At 43.7% G+C, this 26,541-nt stretch overlaps 1 protein-coding gene and 1 long non-coding RNA gene across 5 annotated transcripts in view; one reads left to right on the plus strand and one right to left on the minus strand.

Moving 5' to 3' along the window:
• Positions 1–26,541, plus strand: part of ubxn6 (UBX domain protein 6) — a 45,746-nt gene that overhangs the window by 12,789 nt on the left and 6,416 nt on the right. For 3 of the 4 annotated variants that reach the window (XM_033047279.1, XM_033047281.1, XM_033047282.1), the window contains exons 3-8: positions 686–750; positions 6,455–6,586; positions 8,331–8,428; positions 10,202–10,277; positions 12,004–12,088; positions 16,812–17,031. In XM_033047279.1, coding sequence (XP_032903170.1) covers positions 686–750; positions 6,455–6,586; positions 8,331–8,428; positions 10,202–10,277; positions 12,004–12,088; positions 16,812–17,031 — 676 coding nt within the window. The remainder of the gene's footprint in view (positions 1–685; positions 751–6,454; positions 6,587–8,330; positions 8,429–10,201; positions 10,278–12,003; positions 12,089–16,811; positions 17,032–26,541) is intronic. The other variant, XM_033047280.1, reaches the window with a different exon arrangement.
• On the minus strand, positions 10,769–12,008 carry LOC116989673. The gene is made up of 2 exons (XR_004416285.1): positions 11,288–12,008; positions 10,769–11,123 (listed from the first exon to the last, which is right to left on the minus strand). It is a non-coding gene; the product is annotated as an uncharacterized LOC116989673 (long non-coding RNA).

Genomic DNA, 26,541 nt, shown 5'->3' on the forward strand with positions numbered 1-26,541 from the left:
TCCAAAATATTCCAAATGGAATTTAAACTGGAGGTGGTGAAGGGAGGACATCGAGGGAAGCCACGATGACGATTCAGTGATTTGGGTTCTTATCAAGAAATTGGCAAGTACCACGGAACCAAAACTGATAAATTTGGTCACACGTCAAAGCAGCTTGATTAGCAAACTAATGCAGTAATAAATAAGATCAGAAATGTTACCTAATAAGTTGCATGCAAAGCCCCAGAAATCATGCTTGAAACTTCAGTCATGAGATAAACTAGAGTAGGACACTGAGTTCTGGCCAATGTTTCTTTTTTGAGAGAGAAGTTAATATCAAACTAAATACGTTTCCTAGCCCTTGCTCAGATTTTGAAAATCATAAGCATGGATCAGGGAAGTATTTTAGTCTATTGCTGAATGTGACGTTGGGTGCAATTGAATCTGCTAACAACCTTAGCATCGAGAATCTACTGTGCCACTAAGTGGGCACATTCCACAGTATCGATTTCAGAATTGACAGCCAAACCTTGCTGTATTATGAGAAAAATTGAGAGCTTCCTTTTCATCGATTGAGCTGGGAAGTGTATGATCTGATACTTCCTCAGCACTGCACAATAATTTTGGTATTAATGCTATATTTAAAATTTGGGTTTGTTTTATTGTACTTGTGCAGCTGGTACCTGATATTTTTCAATTATTTTAAATGTAGCAGACAATGAACTGACCGCTCAAGCTGTAACTTCTGAGGTACAAACGATAAACAATCAGGTAATATTTGTGTTCTTTATCTAGCTTTTCTGTTTTACTTTCTTAATTGAAAATTTAAAACTCCTTCAATGACTTAATCGGGAATAGAATTTGAACCGTCAAAGAACAGATGCATTTTACCATCATCAAATTATCCTATTTATGTGTTGCCTATACCATTACTTCCTGTGTAGGAAGGAACTGCAGATGCTGGTTTAAATCGAAGATAGACACAAAAAGCTGGAGTAACTCAGCGGGACAGGCAGCATCTCTGGAGGGAAGGAAAGGGTGACGTTTCAGGTCGAGACCCTTCTTCAGACTGATGTCAGGGGACATCGATCTATTCCAAATGTTACTTGATCTCCATTCCCTTTGTCCTGTTTTCACACCTTACACGGCCTTATCTGTACACTTCCTTTTCTATGTACCTCCCACTCCTCGACATCAGTCTGAAGAAGGGTCTCGACCCGAAACGTCACCCATTCCTTCTCTCCAGAGATGCTGTCTGTTCCGCTGAGTAACTCCATTACTTCTTGAATGTACTGAAGTTTGTGATTCGGTACCATGCAGTTTCAGTACAGAAACCAGCTTAAAATGCACACCAGACCAGTTATTGGCCTCCAAAAAAAGTTATATTTGATTTTTTTTAGTTCAAAGTCAAACATGTCAGACTTTCTGATATATATTTTTTTATTAAAGGTAATCAATTACAATGCTTCAAACAACTTTATATCAAATTAATTCAATTTGCATTAAGTAAAACACTAGTAATACTTATCTACTATTTTTTTTAGAAATAATGATAGAAAAAGAATAGTTATAAATCATTAAGAGAGTGATTAAATAATAATTTGATTATATATAAGAAAGAAAAGAGAAACCAAAAAAAAAAAAAAAAAAATGAAAAACCACAATACGTATTGTTAATAACACTACTACAAGTGATAGTATCAATAAAGACATATATGTTAATTCCAATATAAAAATGAATTATTCTCACCAAATCCCGCAGGGTGCACGCCGAGCTGTGTTGCCAAGAACAGCTACTTCTCTAAATACTGTATATATGGAGATCATATCTGTTCAAAAGAATTATACTTGTCCAATAGGACAAATCTAATTCTTTCCAGATGTAACGTCTCCATCATCTCTGTTGCCCACATTTTGGTTGTGGGGGATAATGTTCCCTTCCAAAATTTCAATATGATTTTTTTCCCAATTATCAAACAGTAATCAAAGAAATTTCTTTGATTTACTGTAAGTGATAGATGTAAATCCGGAATTCCAAATATTATTAGCTTTGGGTTAGGGTCCAATTTAACTTCGATGACTTCAGAAATAACTTTAAAAATTTCTGTCCAGTAATAATTCAATTTAGGACACGTAACGAAACTATGTATTAAATTTGCCTCTGCTTTCTTGCACTTATCACAAATAGCGGAGAGATTCGGAAAAATACTATTTAATTCCTTTTCTATGTACCTCCCACTCCTCGACATCAGTCTGAAGAAGGGTCTCGACCCGAAACGTCACCCTTTCCTTCCCTCCAGAGATGCTGTCTGTTCCGCTGAGTAACTCCATTACTTCTTGAATGTACTGAAGTTTGTGATTCGGTACCATGCAGTTTCAGTACAGAAACCAGCTTAAAATGCACACCAGACCAGTTATTGGCCTCCAAAAAAAGTTATATTTGATTTTTTTTAGTTCAAAGTCAAACATGTCAGACTTTCTGAAGACATAAAATAAGCTTCAAGAAAAACCTATTTTACAATATTATTTTTGTTACTTAATTTGTTATAGTGGCGTACAGCGTGGAAAAAGGCCCTTTGGCTCAACTTGCCCATGCCAACTAACTTACCCCATCTACACTAGTCCCACTTGCCTGCATTTGGTCCATATCCATCCAAGCCTTTCCTATCCATGTACCTGTTCAAATGTTTCGTAAACATTGCGATAGTACCTGTCTCAATTACCTCCTGTGGCAACCCATTCCATAAAACTACCACCCTTGTAAAGAAAAAGTGGCACCTCAGTTTCCTATCTTTTGGCCCTCACCTTAAACCTATGTCTCTGGTTCTTGATTCCCCCACTCTGGGTAAAAGACTCTGTGTTTACCCTATCTAATCGTCTCATGATCTTATACACCTCTATATAGAAACATAGAAACATAGAAATTAGGTGCAGGAGTAGGCCATTCGGCCCTTCGAGCCTGCACCGCCATTCAATATGATCATGGCTGATCATCCAACTCAGTATCCTGTACCTGCCTTCTCTCCATACCCTCTGATCCCCTTAGCCACAAGGGCCACATCTAACTCCCTCTTAAATATAGCCAATGAACTGGCCTCGACTACCCTCTGTGGCAGAGAGTTCCAGAGATTCACCACTCTCTGTGTGAAAAAAGTTCTTCTCATCTCGGTTTTAAAGGATTTCCCCTTTATCCTTAAGCTGTGACCCCTTGTCCTGGACTTCCCCAACATCGGGAGCAATCTTCCTGCATCTAGCCTGTCCAACCCCTTAAGAATTTTGTAAGTTTCTATAAGATCCCCTCTCAATCTCCTAAATTCTAGAGAGTATAAACCAAGTCTATCCAGTCTTTCTTGATAAGACAGTCCTGACATCCCAGGCATCAGTCTGGTGAACCTTCTCTGCACTCCCTCTATGGCAATAATGTCCTTCCTCAGATTTGGAGACCAAAACTGTACGCAATACTCCAGGTGTGGTCTCACCAAGACCCTGTACAACTGCATTAGAACCTCCCTGCTCCTATACTCAAATCCTTTTGCTATGAAAGCTAACATACCATTCGCTTTCTTCACTGCCTGCTGCACCTGCATGCCCACTTTCAATGACTGGTGTACCATGACACCCAGGTCTCGCTGCATCTCCCCTTTTCCTAGTCGGCCATCATTTAGATAATAGTCTACTTTCCTGTTTTTGCCACCAAAATGGATAACCTCACATTTATCCACATTATACTGCATCTGCCAAACATTTGCCCACTCACCCAGCCTATCCAAGTCACCTTGCAGTCTCCTAGCATCCTCCTCACAGCTAACACTGCCCCCCAGCTTAGTGTTATCCGCAAACTTGGAGATATTGCCTTCAATTCCCTCATCCAGATCATTAATATATATTGTAAATAGCTGGGGTCCCAGCACTGAGCCTTGCAGTACCCCACTAGTCACTGCCTGCCATTGTGAAAAGGACCCGTTTACTCCTACTCTTTGCTTCCTGTTTGCCAGCCAGTTCTCTATCCACATCAATACTGAACCCCCAATGCCGTGTGCTTTAAGTTTGTATACTAATCTCTTATGTGGGACCTTGTCGAAAGCCTTCTGGAAGTCCAGATACACCACATCCACTGGTTCTCCCCTATCCACGCTACTAGTTACATCCTCGAAAAATTCTATAAGATTCGTCAGACATGATTTACCTTTTGTAAATCCATGCTGACTTTGTCCAATGATTTCACCACTTTCCAAATGTGCTGCTATCCCATCTTTAATAACTGACTCTAGCAGTTTCCCCACTACCGATGTTAGACTAACTGGTCTGTAATTCCCCGTTTTCTCTCTCCCTCCCTTCTTAAAAAGTGGGGTTACGTTTGCTACCCGCCAATCCTCAGGAACTACTCCAGAATCTAAAGAGTTTTGAAAGATTATTACTAATGCATCCACTATTTCTGGAGCTACTTCCTTAAGTACTCTGGGATGCAGCCTATCTGGCCCTGGGGATTTATCGGCCTTTAATCCATTCAATTTACCCAACACCACTTCCCGGCTAACCTGGATTTCACTCAATTCCTCCAACTACTTTGACCCGCGGTCCCATGCTATTTCCGGCAGATTATTTATGTCTTCCTTAGTGAAGACGGAACCAAAGTAGTTATTCAATTGGTCCGCCATATCCTTGTTCCCCATGGTCAACTCACCTGTTTCTGACTGCAAGGGACCTACATTTGTTTTAACTAATCTCTTTCTTTTCACATATCTATAAAAACTTTTGCAGTCAGTTTTTATGTTCCCTGCCAGTTTTCTTTCATAATCTATTTTTCCTTTCCTAATTAAGCCCTTTGTCCTCCTCTGCTGGTCTCTGAATTTCTCCCAGTATGCTGCTTTTTCTGGCTAATTTGTACGCATCATCCTTCGCTTTGATACTATCCCTGATTTCCCTTGTTATCCACGGATGCACTACCTTCCCTGATTTATTCTTTTGCCAAACTGGGATGAACAATTTTTGTAGTTCATCCATGCAGTCTTTAAATGTCTTCCATTGCATATCCACCGTCAACCCTTTTAGAATTAATTGCCAGTCAATCTTGGCCAATTCACGTCTCATACCCTCAAAGTTACCTTTCTTTAAGTTCAGAACCATTGTTTCTGAATTAACAATGTCACTCTCCATCCTAATGAAGAACTCAACCATATTATGGTCACTCTTGCCCAAGGGGGCATGTACAACAAGACTGCTAACTAACCCTTCCTCATTACTCAATACCCAGTCTAAAATAGCCTGTTCTCTCGTTGGTTCCTCTACATGTTGATTTAGATAACATATGATCACCCATCCTCCCCCTGTGTTCCAAAGAATATAGTCCTAGCTTACTCAACATCTCAAAGCATGGTTCGGTAACAGCTCCATTCAAGACCGCAAGAAATTGCAGAGGGATGTGGATGCAGCCCAAACCATCTTGCAAACCAACCTCTCTTCCATTGACCATCTACACTTCATGCTGCCTCAGCATGATCTAGGACAAATCCTTCCTCTCCCCTGTCCCATCAGGCAAGAGGTACAGAAGTATGAAAACACATACCTCCAGATTCAGGGATAGTTTCTTCCCAGCTCTGATCAGCAACTGAACCAGCCTATCACCAACTAGAGAGATGTCCTGAGCTGCCATCTACCTTATTACCCTCGGACTATCTTTAATCGGACTTTACTGGACTATCTTGCACTGAACAATACTCCCTTTATCCTGTATATGTACACTGGATGGCCTGATTGAAATCATGTATAGACTTTCCGCTGACTGGATAGCACGCAACAAAAAGCTTTTAACTGAATTTTGGTACACGTGACAATAAACTAACCTAAAACTACAAATCTGTATGTGTTTGGAGTGTTAGAGGAAACTGGAGCACTGTGAGAAAACCCACATTTTCACAGAGAAAATGTTCAAACTCCTTATAGACAGCACCCATGGTCAGTGTCGAGCTGGATATCTGGTGCTGTAAGGTAGTAACTCTACCGCCAGATGTTAGACAATTTGCTTTTTGATTAATTTTACTAGTAAGTAAGTTTATCATTGCATATTTCAATATAAATCCATGGCAAGATGAAATCCTGTAATGTTGGTATGGATCCACATAAATATACGCACTCCATGTAATCGATAGAAATTTGCAATTCGCACCCAACCGCAAAGATGTGCAGGTTTGTAGGTTCATTGGTATCTGTAAATTGTCCTTAGTGCGTAGGATAGAACTAATGTACGGGTGAGTGAAGGTTAGCGTGGACATGGTGGGCCGAAGGGCATGTTTCTACGCTGTATCGCTAAACTAAACCTCATCCATCTTTTTGGTTTTAAAATAGACAAGAAATCTTACGTCCTTCAGGTGTGATCCGAACTGGCACGATATTAACCTCAGTAATGTTTGATATCCAGATAAAGAGGAAATGAAAACAATGAATTATAAATATATATTGTTCATTATGATCCTAGGGTCCCAACAGTTCCCAGAAGGAAGATCGCAGCAGTTTCTCTGTTGATGCTGTATATTTTATCTGCCCTTTGACAAATGCCTCAGTATCCAAATGTGCAAGAGAGGTGCACATTAAGGAGGCCATTCTTATGGTAGGTATTACATATGCTTGTATACCTTTGTACTTTGCAATAATAGTAATTAAACGATGTTTTGATTAGTTTTCCTTTTAGCTTTTTCCTTTTTGAGACCCAATCAAAGCATCAATTAGGATCATAGAGTCGCACTGCATGGAAACAGGTCCTTCGGCCCAACTTAAACACACCAACCTAGATGCCCCATCTACACAAGTCCCACCTGCCTGCATTTGACCCATATCCCAATAAACCTTTCCTATCCATGCACCTGTCCAAATGTCTTTTAAAGATTGTTATAGTGCCTGCCTCAACAACTTCCTCAGTCAGCTTATTCCACATACGCACTATCCTCTGTACAAAAAGATTGCTCCATGAGTTCCTATAAAATCTTTCCCCTCTCACCTTAAACCTATGTCCTCTGATTGTTCATTCCCATTGAGTTAACGACTGAAGAATGGTCTCGACCCGAAATGCCACCCATTCCTTCTCTCCAGAGTTGCTGCCTGGCCCGTTGAGTTACTCCAGTATTTTGTGTCCATCTTTAATATAAACCAACATCTGCTGTTCCTCCTACACATAAAAAAATATCTATTTCCTTCGTGATCTTAAACAACTCTATCAGATCACTTCTCTTCCTCCTGCGTTCCAAGGAATAAAGTAGTAACTCTCCCTATGACTCAAACCCTCAAATCCTGGCAACATCCTCATAAATCTTCTCTGCACTCTTTCCAGCTTAACAATATATTTCCTATAATAGGGTGACCCATAACTGAATGAAGTACTCTAAATCTGGCCCCGCCAATGTCCTATAACACAACATCCCAACTTCTATATAATACTCTCGACTGATGAAGGCCAATTTGTGAAAGAAAACCAATTGCCACAATTATTTACTTCCAGATTCTGAAATAAAATTATGGCTAAGATGTGGAGAAATATTGAAAAGACTTCAATGAAAGTAACAAACTACCCAAGAATTGTAAAATCATTTGAAACAAATGGGGTCCTGCACATCATACCTGTCTATGTTGGCTCTTTGAAATTGCAACTGAAATTGACTAGAAGACACCTTTGTGCATTTAAGTGGTGTGTATGTGGATGATGAATGCTGACCTCACAATAGCAGATCCTGTTTGGCGATGCTGTTTGAATTCATTGTCTGACCTGTAATAAATAAGGAGATGGAAATTCTTCCTCTTCAAATGGTGTGAAGACAGAATTGATTCGATATTATTTCTGCATCAATAAACTAGAAAGAGTTGTTTCTAAGATTGTGGCAACTATGGCTGGCCTGGTAAATAATCAATGTTGTTGTTGGGGACCTTGACTCGTGACTCATTCAAAGAAAATTGGCCTTTACTCATTCAAAGAAAATTGGCCTTTACTCATTCAAAGAAAATTGATCATAAACTTGATTATTAACATTTTTTCCAAGTATTATGTTTTATTATTCTGGGTTTATATGCCTACTAAATAGGATTTCACTACATTAAATCCTGATTACCTGTCCTGCTTAAGATGGTCACTGGCGCTGTCTTGCAAGCTTGTAATTCAAAATCTTTGCTCATGAGGTTATGCCCATCTTTATCTTTCTCGACAGTTTACTCTTAACTCTATGCAACAACCACATATTTGATTTCCAATTTTAGTATTTTCTCGTACCCACATAATTTCTTCCTGCTTTATTTCAGAATCCTATTTTTCTAAAGTAATAGATTTAAAATCTATTCTAATTGGATCGCACATCTTTTCAATCTAGAAATTTGCTGATGATCCAATACAAGCCTCTATTATGATGATTCATACATTTAATAAGGATAAAGAAAAAGTAAGGACTGCTTGTGAAACTCTTGGCAGGTAAGTAATGAAGAAACGTTCCTCTCCGTTGAACTGATCGCGGAAGTGAGTGTGGCCCCTCCACTGTCCCAGGAATGCGGCCCCTCCACTGTCCCAGGAGTGCGGCCAGTCCACACTTGGTCCCAGGAGTGCGGCCAGTCCACGCTTGGTCCAGACTTGGTCCCAGGAGTGCGGCCAGTCCACGCTTGGTCCACACTTGGGCCCAGGAGTGCGGCCAGTCCACCGTCGGTCCCAGGAGTGCAGCCCCTCCACTGTCCCAGGAGTGCGGCCAGTCCACACTTGGTCCCAGGAGTGCGGCCCCTCCACTGTCCCAGGAGTGCGGCCAGTCCACACTTGGTCCCAGGAGTGCGGCCAGTCCACGCTTGGTCCAGACTTGGTCCCAGGAGTGCGGCCAGTCCACGCTTGGTCCACACTTGGGCCCAGGAGTGCGGCCAGTCCACCGTCGGTCCCAGGAGTGCAGCCCCTCCACTGTCCCAGGAGTGCGGCCAGTCCACTGTCCCAGGAGTGCGGCCAGTCCACACTTGGGCCCAGGAGTGCGGCCCCTCCACTGTCCCAGGAGTACGGCCCCTCCACTGTCCCAGGAGTGCGGCCCCTCCACCGTCGGTCCCAGGAGTGCGGCCCCTCCACTGTCCCAGGTGTGCGCCCCTTCCGCCGTCGGTCTGTGGCGGGTCCTTCACCCTCAGACCGTGTCGGTGGCTAGACCTGCTTGCCGGCTCCCAGCCCAGCCCAGCCCAGCCTGCACACGGGTTTTCATGCTGTATACGTACCCACCAAAACTTCATACAACCCCAAAGTGTTTCCTATTATTTCTTTTTCATTTATGATCATCTCGCTTTCCTTCAGATGTGCCTATTTTCTTCGCAGGCATTGAAGATTCATTCTAGATTTCAGTCTTTTTTTTTAATTGGAATTACGATTGGATTATTTGGTGTCTGTATATTGGGACTAGTAAAGCTGCCTGGCAATATCGGAGATCCGGATTCCATCCTGACCGGGGTTGTTTATGTGGAATTTGTACTTTTTCCCTATAATTGTCTGGGTTTCCTCTGGGTGCTCCCGTTTCATCCCACATCCCAAAGAGTTGGTAAATTAATTGGCCATTGTAAATTACACCTTATATGTCAATGAGTATTAGATTCTGAGGTGAGGTGATGAATGTGGGGATAATTTCTTTTTAAAAATGGCATTAATATCGGATGAGTGCAAACGGGTGATTGATAGTTGTCATGGACTAAGTGGGCTGAATACCTGTTTCTGTGCTGCGTAGTTCTAGGGGTTTACATTATTCCTTGCATTAGAGAAAATGGTCATTTCACTCATTGATTTCTTGCTGGCTCACAGGGCAATCCAATTTGCCCCATTAATTTTTCATGTAACCTATTCTCCCCATATTCTCATCAATTCTACCATGCAATATATGATCGCTAGTTCCAATATTTCTGAAAATGGTTTGATATTTCCTGCTCCATCCTTTCAAAGCCTTTGTTAATTTTAGTGATCTCAATTGGAGTACTGTTCAATGTTTCCTTATTGTTATAACTTCTTAGTCCGGATCTGCATAATCCCCATCTTGTAGCCACCTATGTGTAGTCATCACTGCCCTTATCTCCCTTTACCGCCATTGCCATTAAAAACATTAAACTGGACCTTTGTCCCTGCGATGAAGCAAGCTACTTATTACAAGTTTTACTACAATAAAGAAAATGTACGATTATAGAAATGTAGAAACCAGCTACATCATTTACATTATATAAACTTTATTTTAAATTGCAGATACATTGATAACATATGCAATAACCCCAATGAAGAAAAATACAGAAAAATCAAGTTGCAGAACAAAGTCTTTCAGGTAACTGCTCTGATCAATTTAGTTTTCTTCTCCCTCTCATCAAGAGCACTATCTTCAATCAAGTGGTGGACATAAGGTATCCAATAATCAATAGATGTTGGCTTTGAGAAAGAACACAGAGAATCAATGTACAATGACAAAACGATAGGGACGACAGATGGCACAATGGGCTAAGTGTTCGGCTGGCAACCGGAAGGTAGCCGGTTCGAATCCCGCTTGGAGTGCATACTGTCGTTGTGTCCTTGGGCAAGACACTTCACCCACCTTTGCCTGTGTGTGAATGTGTGTGAGTGATTGGTGGTGGTCGGAGGGGCCGTAGGCGCAGATTGGCAGCCACGCTTCCGTCAGTCTGCCCCAGGGCAGCTGTGGCTACAGAAGTAGCTTACCACCACCGAGTGTGACTGAGGAGTGAATGAATAATGCGATGTAAAGCGCCTTGAGTATTAGAAAGGCGCTATATAAATCCCATCCATTATTATTATTAAAACCGCTGGTAGAAATCTAGATACTTTTTAATAAAATTAGAAAAATGATTTAGTCTCATTATGGCACAAATCTGAATTGAGGCCCATTTACAAAGACGAGTAGCATTATATTACAGATACCTACCCTATTATACAGTAACTTTTATCCTAAAGACTTCTTAGCAGGTGTATTCATAATGAGTATGAACATCGTACTGTCTTCCATTATTGGATGAAATAATATTCCTCTGTTGAGAAAAACCATTTGAAGCACTGCAAGGATAATAAGAGCCCAAAGTATCCTCTTCATGGTAGCACTTCATGTGCAATCACAAAGATCGAGTTGGTTGAATCACCAGAGTCCAAGCATTGGTGTGCAAATCTGAAATGCAAAGAATGCTGTGTCAGTAGAAATATTTGTGAAATATTTGGAACTATAGGGTGTCAATCCCAATCCCTTGAATTAAAGCTATCTTGCTGATATGAATGCCTCCATTTCCCTTTAGCTTTCAGAATCAAGTTAACATATGAGCCAATTGAACCCACCTCTGTCTTGGATGTCAACAGTTCTGATATTGTGGCATCCAATAGCATCTTGAATTACTCTGCAGTAGTTCAAACTTCAAATGTGGAAAACCATTTTAGGTGTTATTTACTCTGTAAAGAAGTTTATAGGTCGTCAGTCTTTTAAATAAAATGCCTGCATTCATTTTTTCTGTAAAGATTTAGAAATTTGGGTGAGAGCTATGAATTAATTTCTATTCAAAAAGATTCATAACATTCTCCTCTTCAAGCCTGGCGGTTGATTGAATATCACAACTCAGTTCTTGAACAACAGAGATCAGTCTCTGTGCCATCTATTGCATGGCAATAGATTTGAAACTAGCATTAATTGGAAGGATTAATGTGAGCTACTGACATTAGTAAATGCCTCAAAATTGTCAGTTAGTTTAGTTTATTGTCACGTGTACCGAGGTACAGTGAACAGCTTTTGTTGAGAGCCAACCAGTCAGCGGAGAGACAAAACATGATTACAATCGAGCTATTTATAGTGTATATATACATGATAAGAGAAAAATGTTTAGTGCAAGGATTAATGCTTGATTAATTTCTGTTCCATAATGACTGAACATATTGAGAGCTGTGTTCACTGTCACGGTCAACTTTTTGGGGATTTCTTGCCTAGCTTTTCAATCAATTGGAATTATCATTTGAACTGTCAAATATTTTAAATATTTTGTTCTTTCTTCCTCTTTCACAAGGAAAGGATATCTGAACTGGAAGGAACACATGAATTCTTGCAGTCAATTGGGTTTGAAAGAAAAAAAATCATTGTAGCTGGACAAGGTAACTGTGAATCTTTCCTTCCGCTATTGAGTTTGGAGCAAAAGAAAAAAACAGAAACAGGAGCAGGTCATTTGGCCCCTTGCTCTTGCTCCACCACACAGAAACTCGGCTAGTGTGGGCGAGGGGGGCAGGGAGAGGCCGAATGGACAGAGTGATGGGAGAAGGAGGAGGCAGCGGAGGTCGAGGGTGGAGCGGGCAAAGCGCCGGCAAACAGGAAGAAGCAGCAGTAGATGGGAGGGAGGGAGCCCCACGGTGACCGAGCGCATCCTGTCTCTCTCTAGTCCTGCATTAATTGAAGACCATTTTTCTCATACTAATCTTTTTTTTTAAATTTTTACTTTTTCATTTTAAATAAATCAACACAAAAAAGAAAAGGGACGTAATAAGAAACGCTCAAATAATACACAAAAGAATAATACAAAAATATACAGAAATATAAAAGATGCAACCTTACCATCAGTCACACACTCCACCCACCCCACCTTGGCTAATTAAGAGTGAAGAGTGCACCTACACATAACAAAATTTAACAAACCAGCCCTTAGTCTGGCAGAACCTGCAAGTCTGTAAAGTATGATAAAAAAGGTTGCCTTTTGTGAAAAAAATTATCAGTACATCCCCTCAATGTATATTTAATTTTCTCAAGTTTAAGAAAAAAACACTGCATCTTTGAGCCACTGTGACACAGAGGGTGGGTTAGGAGATTTCCACTGTAGGAGTAGGCGACGTCTGGCTATTAACGATGTAAAATTAACACAGAGTTTAATCGACCTGACTCATTCAGGGCCCCAAAGATGGCAATCAATTGACAAGGCTGTAGTGATATTCCCATTACGGTAGACATTATATTAAAGTAGCCGGACCAAAAATTATGTAATCGTGGACAAAGGAAAAACATATGGCTCAGATGACAGTGTGGGCCCGAACATCTATCACATTTATCCTCCACCTCTGGATAAATCCCAGACAGTCTTGATTTAGAAACATGGACCCTGTGTATAACCTGAAACTGAATGAGTGCAAGACGAGCGCAAGACGTGACAGTACATAGCCCACCCACAACGTTATCCCACCACTGCTCAGTAAGTTGAAGTCCCAGCTCTTCCTCCCAAGCAGTCCTTGTTTTAGTTGGACTGATCGCAAAGATCCAGAATGCGGTTATACATCTCTGAAATAATCACTCTTTGTTGTGTCTTGAAAGTAAACAAACTATCCCATATTTGTCGTGGAGGTGAAGAGGGAAAATTAGAAAAACATTTAGAAACAAAGTGTCTAACTTGGAAGTACATAAAAAAAATGATTTGCTGGTAATCCATACAATGATGATAAATTGGTAAAATTGTTAAAAATATCATCTGAAAACAGCTCAAGAAAACATTGTATACCTTTGTTATACCATACCGAAAAAACGGAATCCAAATGTGACGGAAGAAGCAGGTGATTGTTACATAATGGACTTGGGGAGATGCAGCTACAAATTTGAAATGTTTCCTGAATTGATACCAAACTTTAAAGTATTGAGCACAACAGGATTTTTGATAAACAATGAAATCTTGGTTGGAAGAGAGGAATATATGAGCAGATATAGAGGATGAAGGAGGGCAAGAGCGGGCTTCCAGATCGCACCAAGCTAAATAAGGAAAATCAACCCAACAACGTATTTTATGAATGTGTTTAGCCCAGTAGTAGAATTGAAAGTTCGGTAAAGCGAGACCACCACTGAACTTGGAGTAATGATTTACAGACCCTCAGGGGCTTCGCACCCCAAATAAAAGAGCTAATCATTTTGTCTAAGGAGTCAAAAACCGCGGCTTTAAGTTGTTGTAGGCCGCAGGCCAGCGGTCGAGATTTAAAGTCTCCGCCGCAGCCAGAAGCACCGTAGACTGCAGGGCCGGCGGTCGAAGCTCCCCTCCGGGGTGATGGTAAGTCCATGCCGGACCCGCGGTAGAAGTTGGCTGCGGGCCGGCAGTGATGGTTTCTTCTTCCCCCGGGTCCCCCACGAGGGATCCCGGGCTGTAGACGCCGCACCAGCTGGAGCTCTGCAGACCGCGACTTCAGGCTGCCAGCTGCCCCGGGCCAGCGAAACGAAGCGCTCCCCTCCGGCGAGCCCCAGCGAGGGCTCACCCGCTCCACGCCGAGAGTCCACGCTGCGCCCGCCGCTGAAGCCCCGGGCGCGTCTCCGGGAAAGGCCGCGCCGATCCTTGATGTTAGGCCACGGGGGAGGCGACCTGGAAAAAGTCGCCTCTCCATGGAGAAGGCGACCGAAGCGGTTTCCCCCTCACCCCCCCACATTACCCCCCACACAAAACACACAAAGGAACATTAAGCACATACTTTAAAACATACTAAAAAATAAAAAAAAGTTGAAAAAACTGACGCGCTGCAGACATGGCTGCTGCCAGAGCAGCGCCCCTACCAGTTGAAACATACCAGTAAGAATAAGGGAATTGATTGAAACAAATAAAGACATTTCAGCAAAACATTCATTTTAACAACATTAATTTTCCCAATTAAAGAGAGAGGCAGATTATTCCATCTCTGAAAATCAGATTTCACTTTAGTCATGAGCAGGGTAAAGTTGGCAGACAAAAGGCCTGAGAATGTACGCGTCACATTGATGCCAAGATACTTGAATCCAGAACGAGTGATTTTAAAGGGCAAATCAGCTTCCTGAAGTTGCAAACCTGCTACGTTAATGGGGTAACATTCACTCTTTTGAAGATTTTGTTTATATCCTGAAAAAGAACGAAAAATATCCAGAATAGATAAAATACCCGGAAGACAAGATGCAGGATCAGTTGCATACAACAACAAATCATCCGCATACAGTGATAAACGATATTCAACACCATTACGAATAACACCTTTAAAGGTAGTGGAGGACCTTAAAGAAATGGCCAGTGGTTCAATAGCCAAAGCAAAGATCGATGGAGATAAAGGACAGCCCTGACGTGTCCCACGTTCTAGTGCAAAGTATTCAGAACGAATATCATTTGTTTGAACACTAGCTTGTGGAAATGCATACAGTAATCTTACCCAACTGATAAATTTATCTCCAAAACCAAATTTCTTCTATGCCGCAAATAGGTACCCCCACTCAACCCTATAGAGTGCCTTCTCAGCATCTAATGAGATTACAATCTCAGGTAAATTATCAGAATGTGTTAAATGAATAATATTTAAAAGAGTACGAGTGATAAAAAATAAATGGCGTCCCTTAATAAAGCCATTCTGTTCCTCAGAAATAATACTAGACAAAACCCTCTCTAGAAGGAGAGCAATAATTTTGGCCAAAACTTTTACATCAGCATTCAGTAAAGACAGAGGTCTATAAGAACCACATGAAGTGGGGTCTTATCTTTCTTTAAAAGCTTGAGTCAGTGTGGGAGGTAACAAACCCTACTAATACTCAAACTAATATTTGAGCCAGCATCTAATTCGCCTTCCCCATAATGTCTGTCTTAAAATAATTCATTATTTTAACCCATGTTTGTTAGGATCACCATCCTAAGCTTAAAGAAGTCCATTACTCGTAAAAGTCTACACTGCATGAGGCTGTGGTTAAAATATAAAGTAGTTTTAGTTGACCCTGGTACCATAATTGTTAGTTGTCTGACTTCAACTAATAAAATGCAATAGTAGAGTGAGAGAGACTGTTGTGAAGTTCAGTGCCTGATTGTTTGCAGAGTAATGTAAATGCAAGCCCATTCCTTGGTGCAGGCTGAATTTGTGTAAGTTTTGGAAAGTGTGAATCTGAATTTCCTTCAAATTATTTTGTTTTTGCAATTGACCTATTCAAAATTGTCTGTTATCATCACATGACCTGAAGTGACATTGAAGCTTGATGTAATGCTGAGGCGTTATGAGATGCTGGTCAGGCAATATTTGGAGTATTGTGAACAGTTCTGGGCCCCATATCCGAGGAAGGATGTGCTGGCATTGGAGAGGATCCAGATGTTTATGAGAATGATCCCAAGGATGATTGGGTTAACATATAATGAGTGTTTGCCAGCACTAGGCCTGTACTGGCTGGAGTTTAAAAGGATGAGGGGGATCCTCATTGAAACGTACCGAATAGTGAAAGGCTTGGATAGAGTGGATGTTTCCACTAGTGGAAGAGTCAAGGACCAGAGGGAAGAGCCTCAGAATAGAAGGAAGTACCTTTAGACAGGAGATGAGGAATTTCTTTAGCCAGAAGGTGGTGGATCTGTGGAATTCATTGCCACAAACGGCTGTGGAGGCTAAGTCTTTAGGTGCTTTTAAAGCGGAGATCGACAGGTTCCTGATTAGGAATGGTGTTGGGTTACGGGAAGAAGACAGGAGAATGGGATTGAGAGGGAAAGATAGATCAGCTATGATTGAATGACTGAGTGAACGCAATGGGCCAATGGCCTAATTCTGCTACTATCACTTATGAACTTACGACTAGCCTACATGCGACATCTTGGTCAGCATGGCCAAGATCGGCCGAAGGGCTTGTTTTCGTGCTCTATGACGAGGTGCCGAGTGAATGTCACGTTTTCCATTGGTTGCTGTCTTCAGTTTTGTGCTGGAGTTAATCCAATGTTTCAGATTTGAGTTGCAATGAATGGAGCTGCTCTCATATGAGTGACTCTCCCTTTCAGTTAGGATCAATTCTGCAAGGTAGAAGAAATAAACAAAGAATGTAATTCACTTTTTACATTCTAACTTAACCAATCTTTAAATGTATTGTAATCCACAGAGAATGAGGAAGATTTTTACGTGTTAAATGAGGATCTTCTTACTAGATATGAAGAGCTAAGACAATACAAGGATGAACTTTTAAATGCTGAGCCAGTTACAGCGCAGCTGGATCGACGGGTGAAGATTTTTCGACCCTCAGCCCAGGCAGCAAAATTTGAATTGCCCAATGACTTTTATAACCTGACTGCTGAAGAGATTAAACGTGAGCAACTGATGAGGTAAAACTTGGATCACATATAGATGCTGCCGGGTTAACTTCCCTGGTTTAATTGTGAGGAACAGCTATATATTTTTAAAACTTAGCTATCTCTTTGGATGATAAAGAACTGATTTTCTTCCAGAGCACCAAACCAAAGTATATTCTGCTTTGCAGCTTTTACATCCCTGAGCAGTCTGAACAGTTTGTCTTTACATTCCTGAGTGCTACACTGAACAGCTGGTTGCACTATTGTGTGGAACTAGAAGGCATCACATTATGACAGATACCAGAGCTAAATAAGTTGGAACTCTGGTAGACACAAAGTACTGGAGTAACTCAGCGGCACAGGCAGCATCTCTGGAGAGAAGGAATAGGTGACGTTTCAGGTTGAGGCCCTTCTTCAGACTGATATCAGGAATGGGTAGTACAGAGATAAAGTAAGACTGGAAGGAGAATTGGGAAGGGGAGGGAATGGAGAGAGAGGGAAAGCAAGCGCTATTTGAAGTTAGAGAAGTCAATGTTCATACCTCTGGATGTAAGCTTCCCAAGCGAAATATGAGGTGCTGTTCCTCCAAATTGTGCTGGACTTCACTCTGGCAATGGAGGAGGCCCAGGACAGAAAGGTTAGTGTGGGAATGAGAGGGGGTGTTAAAATGTTGAGCAACCGGGAGATCAGATAGGTTTAGGCAGACAGAACAGCAAAACGATCACCGAGCCTGCGCTTGGTCTCGCCAATATATAGGAGTCCTCACCTGGGACAGTGGATACAGATGAGGTTGGAGGTGGTGCAAGTGAACCTCTACCTCACCTGAAAAGACTGTTGGGGTCCTTGGATGGAGTCGAGGGGGGATGTATAGGTAAAGGTGTTGCATCTCCTGTGGTTGCAGGAGAAAGTACCTGGGGACAGGGTGGTTTGGGTGGGAAGGGACGAGTTGACCGGGGAGTTGCGGAGGGAATGGTATCTGCGGAAATGTATCTGTGGAGATGGGAAGATGTGGTTAGTAGGGGGATCCTGTTGGAGATGGCGAAAATATTGGAGGATTATGTGCTGTATGCGCCGGTTGATGGGGTGGAAGGTGAGGACAAGGGGGACTAAAGAATGAGGACATCTCCGATGACCTGTTATGGAACACCTCATCCTGGGCACAGATGCGGCATAGACGGAGGAATTGGAGGTAGGGGATAGAGTCTTTACAGTAAGCAGGGTGGGAAGAAGTGTAGTCTAGATAGCTGTGGGAGTCAGTGGGTTTGTAATAGATGTCAGTCGATAATCTGTCTCCTGTGATGGAGACGGTGAGATCTAGAAATGGTAGGGAAATGTCTGAGATGGTCCAAGCAAATTTAAGTGCAGGATGGAAATTAGTCGTGAAGTTGATGAAGTCAGTGAGTTCAAGGGTGCAGGAGGTAGCACCGATGCAGTCGTCAATGTTGTGGAGGTAGAGTTCGGGGATAGGGCCAGTGTACGCCTGGAACAGTGATCGTTCGACGTACCCAACAAAGAGGCAGGCATAGCTGGGCCTCATGCGAGTGCCCATAGCTATGTCTTGTATTTGGAGGAAGTGGGAGGAGTCCAAGAAGTTGTTGAGGGTAGGGCTAGGGAGACGGAGGAGAGTGTTAGTAGATGGAAATTGGCTGGTTCTGCGGTCGAAGAAGAAACAGGGCTTTAAGACCTTCCTGGTGGGGGATGGAGGTGTAGAGTGACTGGACATCCATAGTAAAGATGAGGTAGCGGGGGCCTGGAAAACGGAAGTAATTGAAGAGACTAAGGGTGTGTGAGGTGTCTTGGACATAGGTAGGGAGGGATTGGACCACGGGGGATAGGATGGAGTCGAGGTATGTGGAAATTAATTCAGTGGGACATGAATAAGCAGAAACAATGGGTCTGCCAGGGAAGTTCTGTTTGTGTATTTTGGGGATAAGATAAAATCGGGCTGTGCCAGGCTGGGGAACGATAAGGTTGGATGCTTTGGAGGGCAGACAGCCGGAAGTAATGAAATCAGAAATGGTGTGTGATATTAAGGCCTGGTGCTCATCTGTGGGATCATGGTCCAAGCATAAGTAGGAGGAGATGTCTGAGAGTTGTTGCCTGGCCTCAGCCCAGTAGAGGTCAGTGCGCCAAACTACCACCTTGTCGGCAGGTTTGATTATCTAGAAACGGTAGGGAAATGTCGGAGATGGCCCAAATGAATTTGAGTGCAGTCTAGAAACGGTAGAGAAATGTCAGATGGTCCTCTAGAAACGGTAGGGAAATGTCGATGATCACCGTCTCCATCACAGGAGAAAGACTATCATCGTCTGACATCTATTACAAACCCACTGACTCCCGTGGCTATCTAGTCTACACTTCTTCCCACCCTATTTCCTGTAAAGACTCTATCCCCTACTCCCAATTTCTCCGTCTCCGCTGCACCTGCGCCCAGGATGAGGTGTTCCATACCAGGTCATCAGAGATGTCCTCATTCCTTAGGGAACGGGGTTCCCCTCTTCCATTATAGATGAGGCTTTCACTAGGGTCTCTTTGATATCCCATAGCTCTGCTCTTGCTGCCCCTCCCCCCATTTGTAACAAAGACAGTCCCCTTGTCCTCACCTTCCACCCCGTAAGCCATCGCATACAGCACATAATTCTCTGACATTTTCACCACCTCCAACGGGATCCCACTACTGGCCACATCTTTCCATCTCCACCCCTTTCCACTTTCCGCAGAGACTGTTCCCTCCGAAACCCCCTGGTCAGATCGTCCATTCCCACCCAAACAATCCCCTCCCTGGGTACTTTCCCCTGCAACCGCAGGAGAAGCAACACGTGTCCCTATATCGCTCCACTCTATACAAGTCAAACACAATACAAGGGCATCTTGACATTATTCTATCTCACCTTTTAGGCGGCCCGCGCCACCATCCCTTGTCCGAGACGATCATAAGCCCCCCATTTACAGTAACATTTCTATGCTACTAGCGGTAGGGGGCGAGGGTGATCTACTGTTACTCCTCACAGAAGGGAAAACAAGCTTCATTATCTCCTCTTCTATTTCGTGTTTACATTTACCATCCACCCTTCAACACATTCCCAGACAAGAGGTAATATGTCTAATCTTACTTTGCCGATACCCACGAACCTCTTCTACACCTGGTCAAGCGAGAGATGCCAATTTCACATCCAAAACACCCTTTCGTTACCTTGTTCAATTCCAATCAAAATTAAGTAAGGAAGGATATTCATATCTTCAGCTTCAAATGAGCTTCAAGAGAATTTATTGCACTGTGGATTAGGAGACAAAGGTCAAACAACATTTTTATTGTTGATCTGTTTTAGAATAATTTTTAATTAAAATTAAAATGGAAAATAAATTAAAATAATTTGCTACAGTTTAAATTAAAAAATATATATATATTGGAGTTTTAACAACTACTAAAGTCAAATAATATTTGATAGATGGAGCTCTGTCCCCATTTTTGCCTAGTCAAAGCCTGGCGAGAGTTGGTAGGGTCAAGTAAGTCCTCTCCCCACTCAGACCTTGCTACCTGATCACAGAAAGAACTGGGCCTGTGCAATTTATTTTCCTCTCCTGACCTAAGATGCCAATATTAGCAATCCAACCTGGGTCTTAATTGGGCAGCACAGCAGCACAACAGGTAGAACTGCTGCCTGGCAGCACCTCTCTCCAATAATCCTGATCTTGAAGCTGTTGGAAGTTTCATGTTCTACATAGATACATTGACAATAGAAGCAGGAGTAGGTCATTCAGCCCTTCGAGCCAGCACCGCCATTCAATGTGATCATGGCTGACCATCCACAATCAGTACCCCGTTCCTGCCTTCTTCCCATACCACTTGATTCTGCTAGCCATAAGAGCTCTATCTAAGTCTCTTTTCAATGCAGCCAGTGAATTGGCCTCCACTGCCTTCTGAGGCAGAGAATTCCACAACTCTCTGTGGGAAGAAGTTTTTCCTCATCTCAGTTCTAAATGGCCTACCCCTTATTCTTGGTGTGGCCCCTGGTTCTGGACTCCCACAACATTGGGAACATGTTTCCTGCATCAAGTGTGTCCAATCCCTTAATCTATAAATAACTAAAACTGATCCTGTGCTCTTCCAGTTTGCGCGGTTTTTCCATTTGCGCAAAAACGGTACACAATATCGCTACGATTTTTTGCCAGATTATTCACCGTTCTCCTGTGGTGTGAGTGCAACAAGCTTTGTTCCGATCGGTGGCATATTGTAAATGTTATCGAGGTTTAAAAATCTTAAAAACCGTGCGTGCGCAGATTCCTTCAGTCAGAGCCACACAGATTGGTCTCTTCTCCTGTCAGTCAATGCCACGGCCGGGATGGCGACGCCCCTTCCTGACCCACCGCCAGCGGCCTGTCCCGCCTCACTCACAAACTCCTCTCTCCCCTCCTCACAGTAACTTGTCTATCGTTTCCCCCACCACCAGCGATGGCCGCGGGGGTGGGGGTTCAGTGGAGGCCCTGGTCCCGGCTCTACCCCATCATTCACCCCTCTCCCCCGCCTGCCCTCTGCGGCAATGGCGGTCCCGTCTACACGTCCTCCCGGGTCTGTCTCCTCCACCGCTGCGGTAACTCACCCTCACGGCCTTCTCGACGAGATCTTCTCCACCAGCTCATCGAAACTCGTGGTGCCCACTCTGACGAACACCGACTTAATTACGCCCGGCGGCGGCAGCGAGCAGGGAGGCGGGTGGGCAGGTCAGGGACTGGCCGAGCAGCAGTCGGACAGGACGGGGACGGGGAGTGAGCAGAGGGATGGAGGGGGGGGATAGTCGGGTTGCAGGGTTGACGAGCAGTTTGTGCGGAGTTTGAGAGAGAGAGAGACACACACACACGAGAGGGGAAAGATCTTGGAGGGGAGGGAGGGGGGATAGAGGGGGAAAGTGGGATAGGTGAGGAGGGGGAATAGAGGGAGAGGAGTGGGGGAGGTAGGGAGTGAGGAATAGAGGGAGAGGATAGCAGTGGGGGAGGTCAGGATGGATGGGGGGGGAGTTATGGAGGGAGGGAGTGACTGAGGGAAGTGGAAAGGAGAGATCAGGGAGTTAATGGGGAGGGGAGGGGGAGAGGGGAAACAAGAGGGACGGTGAAGAGGAGGGGGAGGGAATGCTGGGTGATGAGGGGAAATGAGCCCTGCCTGTGTATTTGGGGCCTATGCGTGAGTGGTGCAATATTGCGTTGGGGGGACAGGTTGCATTGGGGGAATGGGTTGCATTGGGGCAAGCCCAGTCGCTTCATATGACAGTCCCGCCGTCCCTGGAAAATAATCACCAAAGCGTCCACGATTTTTAGAGCCACCTCCTTGAGTATCCTGGAATGCAGACCATCAGGCCCTGGTGATTTATTAGCCTTCAGTCCCATCAGTCTACCCAACACCATATCCTGACTAATGTGAATATCCTTCAGTTCCTCTGCCACCCTATTACCTCTGTCCCCTGGTACATCTGAGAGATTGTTTGTGTCTTCCTTAATGAAGACAGAACCAAAGTACCTGTTTAACTCGTCTGCCATTTCGTTGTTCCCCATAATAAATTTGCCCGTTTCTGTCTTCAAGGGACCCACATTTGTCTTAGCTATTTATTTTCTCTTCGCATACCTAAAGAAGCTTTTACTACCCTCCTTTATATTCTTGGCTAGCTTACCTTCATACTTCATCTTTTCTCCCCATATTGTCTTTTTAGTTACCTTCTGTTGATTTTTAAAGGTTGCCCAATCATCTGGCTTCCTGCTCATCTTTAGACAATAGACAACAGGTGCAGGAGTAGGCCATTTGGTCCTTCGAGCCAGCACCACCATTCAATGTGATCATGGCTGATCATCCCCAATCAGTACCCCGTTCCTGCCTTCTTCCCATATCCCCTGACTCCGCTATTTTTAAGAGCCCTATTTAGCTCTCTCTTGAAAGCATCCAGAGAGCCTGCCTCCACCGTCCTCTGAGGCAGAGAATTCCACAGACTCACCACTCTCTGTTTCCTCGTCTCCGTTCTAAATGGCTTACTCCTTATTCTTAAACTGTGGCCCCTGGTTCTGGACTCCCCCAACATCTTGAACATGTTTCCTGCCTCTTGTGTGTCCAAGCCCCTAACAATCTTATATGTTTCAATGAGATCCCCTCTCAGGATTCTAAACTCCAGAGTCTACAAGGCCAGCTGCTCCATTCTCTCAGCATATGACAGACCTGCCATCCCGGGAATTAACCTTGTAAACCTACGCTGCACTCCCTCAATAGCAAGAATGTCCTTCCTCAAATTAGGGGACCAAAACGGCACACAATACTCCAGGTGTGGTCTCACTTGGGCTCTGTACAACAGCAGAAGGACCTCTTTGCTCCTATATTCGATTCCTCTTGTTATAAAGGCCAACATGCCATTCGCTTTCTTCACTGCCTGCTGTAACTGCATACTTACTTTCATAGACTGATGTACAAGGACCCCCAGATCCCATTGTACTTCCCCTTTTCCCAACTTGACGCCATTTAGATAGTAATCTGCCTTCCTGTTTTTGCTACCAAAGTGGATAACCTAACATTTATCCGCATTATACTTCATCTGCCATGCATCTGCATACTCCCCCAACCTGTCCAAGTCACCCTGCATTCTCATAGCATCCTCCGCACAGTTCACACTGCCACCCAGCTTTGTGTCATCTGCAAATTTGCTAATGTTACTTTGAACCCCTTCATCCAAATCATTGATGTCTATTGTAAATAGCTGCAGTCCCAGCACCGAGCCTTGCGGTACCCCACTAGTCACTGCCTGCCATTCTGAAAGAAGCCCGTTAATCCCTACTCTGTGTTTACTGTCTGCCTATCACTTCTCTATCCATGTCAACACTCTACCCCCAATACCATGTGCCCTAATTTTGCCCACTAATCTCCTATGTGGGATCTTATCAAATGCCATCTGAAAGTTCAGGTACACTACATCCACTGGCTCTCCCTTGTCCATTATCCTAGTTACATCTTCAAAAAATTCCAGAAGATTAGTCAAGCATGATTTCCCCTTCGTAAATCCATGCTGACTCGGTCCGATCCTGTTACTGCTATCCAAATGTTCGGCTATCTCATCTTTTATAATTGACTCCAGCATCTTCCCCACCACCGATGTCAGGCTAACTGGTCTATAATTCCCTGTTTTCTCTCTCCCGCCTTTCTTAAAAAGTGGGATAACATTAGCTACCCTCCAATCCACAGGAACTGATCCTGACTCGAAAGAACACTGGAAAATTATCACCAATGCATCCACGATTTCTAGAGCCACTTCTTTAAGTACCCTGGGATGCAGACCATCAGGCCCTGGGGATTTATCAGCCTTCAGTCCCATCAGTCTATCCAACACCATTTCCTGCCTAATGTGGATTTCCTTCAGTTCCTCTGTTTACTATGTTATACGTCTCCTCTTTTATTTTTATACTGCCCTTGACTTTCCTTGTCAGCCACGGTCGCCTCTTACTCCCCTTAGAATCTTTTTTCCTCTTTGGAATGAAATGATCATGTATCTTCTGGATTATACCCAGAAATACCTGCCATTGCTGTTTCACCGACATCCCTGCTAGGGTCCCTTCCCAGTCAACTTTGGCCAGCTCCTCCCTCATGCCAACATAGTCCCCTTTGTTCAACTGCAATACTGACGCTTCCGATTTACCCTTCTCCCTCTTAAATTGCAGATTAAAACTTATTATGTTATGGTCACTACCTCCTAATGGTTTCTTTACCTTGAGTTCCCTTTATCAAATCCGGTTAATTATACAACACTAAATCCAGAATTGCCTTCTCCCTTGTAGGCTCCAGTATAAGCTGCTCTAAGAATCCATTTCGGGGGCACTCTACAAACTCCCTTTCTTGGGGTCCAGTACCAACCTGATTTCCCAGTCTACCTGCATGTTAAAATCTCCCATAACCACTGTAGCATTACCTTTGTTACATGCTAATTTTAACTTCTGATGCAAATTGCACCCTATCTCCAGGCTAGTGTTTGGGGGGCTGTAGATAACCCCCATTAGGGTCTTTTTACCCGTACAATTTCTCAGTTCTATCCACAATTAATCTACATCTCCTGATTCTATCTCACCCTTTGCAAAGGACTGAATTTCATTCCTTACCGACAGAGCCACCCCATCCTCTCTCCCCACCTGTCTGTCTTTTCGATAGGACGTATGCCCCTGAATATTCAGTTCCCAGCTCCGATCCTCTTGCAGCCATGTCTCTGTAATACCAACAACATCATACTTACCAATTTCTAACTGAGCCTCAAGCTCATCTACTTTATTTCTTATACTTCGCGCATTAATATATAACACTTTTAATTTGGTATTCACGGTTCCCTCTCACACTGGTTCCTATTTCACCTGACCCTACTCTCTTATCCCTTCTTAAACTTTCCATCCCATTAATTCGGGTGTCCTTAGTAACTTTTCGTGTACTTTCTTCCCCTTTAACTCCATATTTGAACTTCCAATTTGTCAAACCCTCCCCCCCCCCCCCCCCGCTATTTAGTTTAAACCCACACGTGTAGCCCTAGCAAACCTGCCTGCCAGAATGTTGGTCCCCCTCCAGTTAAGGTGTAACCCGTCCCTATTGTACAGGTCACTCCTACCCCAGAATAGATCCCAGTGGCCTATAAATCTAAATCCCTGCTCCCTGAACCAGCCACCCAGCCACACATTCAGATCCCCTATCTCCCTGTTCCTGCCCTCACCAGCACGGGGTTTTGGAAGCAATCCAGAGATAACCACCCTAGAAGTCCTGCTTCTCAGTCTTCTTCCTAACTCTCTAAACTAACGTCGCAGAACCTCCTTCCTCGTTTTCCCGACGTCGTTTGTGCCCACATGCACAACCACTTCCGGCTGCTCACTCTCCCACTTGAGGATGTTCTGATGTTGGTCCGAGACATCTTGAACCCTGGCACCAGGGAGGCAACAGACCATCTTTGAGTCTCGCCTGCCACCACAGAATCTCCTGTCCGCACCTCGGACAATGGAGTCACCCACCACTATGGCTCTGCCCGATGTCGGTCTCGCCTGTCGAGTCTCATCGCTAGGATTGGAGCCACTGACCTGTCCAGCGATCAGACTGGAAGCGTCATCTGCCCTGACAGCTCCCAAAGGGTGTACCTTTTTTCATTAGGTACAGCCACCGGGGTCTCCTGCACTCCATGTTTACTCCTCTTTCTCATAGTCCCCACATTCACTCTTCCGGTATCCTTGGTGTGACAACCGCACTGTAGGTCTTGTCCAGGAAACTCGTTTTCTCGGATGGCCCTGAGGTCATCCAGCTGTTGCTTCAGTTCCCCAACATGTTCATTCAGGAGCTGCAACTGGACACAATTTCTGCAGGTGTAGTTGTCAGAAGCACCAGTGGTGTCCCTGACTTCCCACATCCTGCTGGAAACACACTGTACCAACTTGCCTGCCATTTCGTCAGTGGACAAAAAATCCCAGATTTTGATCAAGTGTAGCCTCCTTGCCTCAGCCTCCTTGCTGAAGACTCTTGAGCCAAAGACTCACACTTTACTCAACAAGGCT

The sequence above is a fragment of the Amblyraja radiata genome, chromosome 29 (assembly GCF_010909765.2).
Source record: "Amblyraja radiata isolate CabotCenter1 chromosome 29, sAmbRad1.1.pri, whole genome shotgun sequence".
NCBI classification, from domain to species: domain Eukaryota; kingdom Metazoa; phylum Chordata; class Chondrichthyes; order Rajiformes; family Rajidae; genus Amblyraja; species Amblyraja radiata.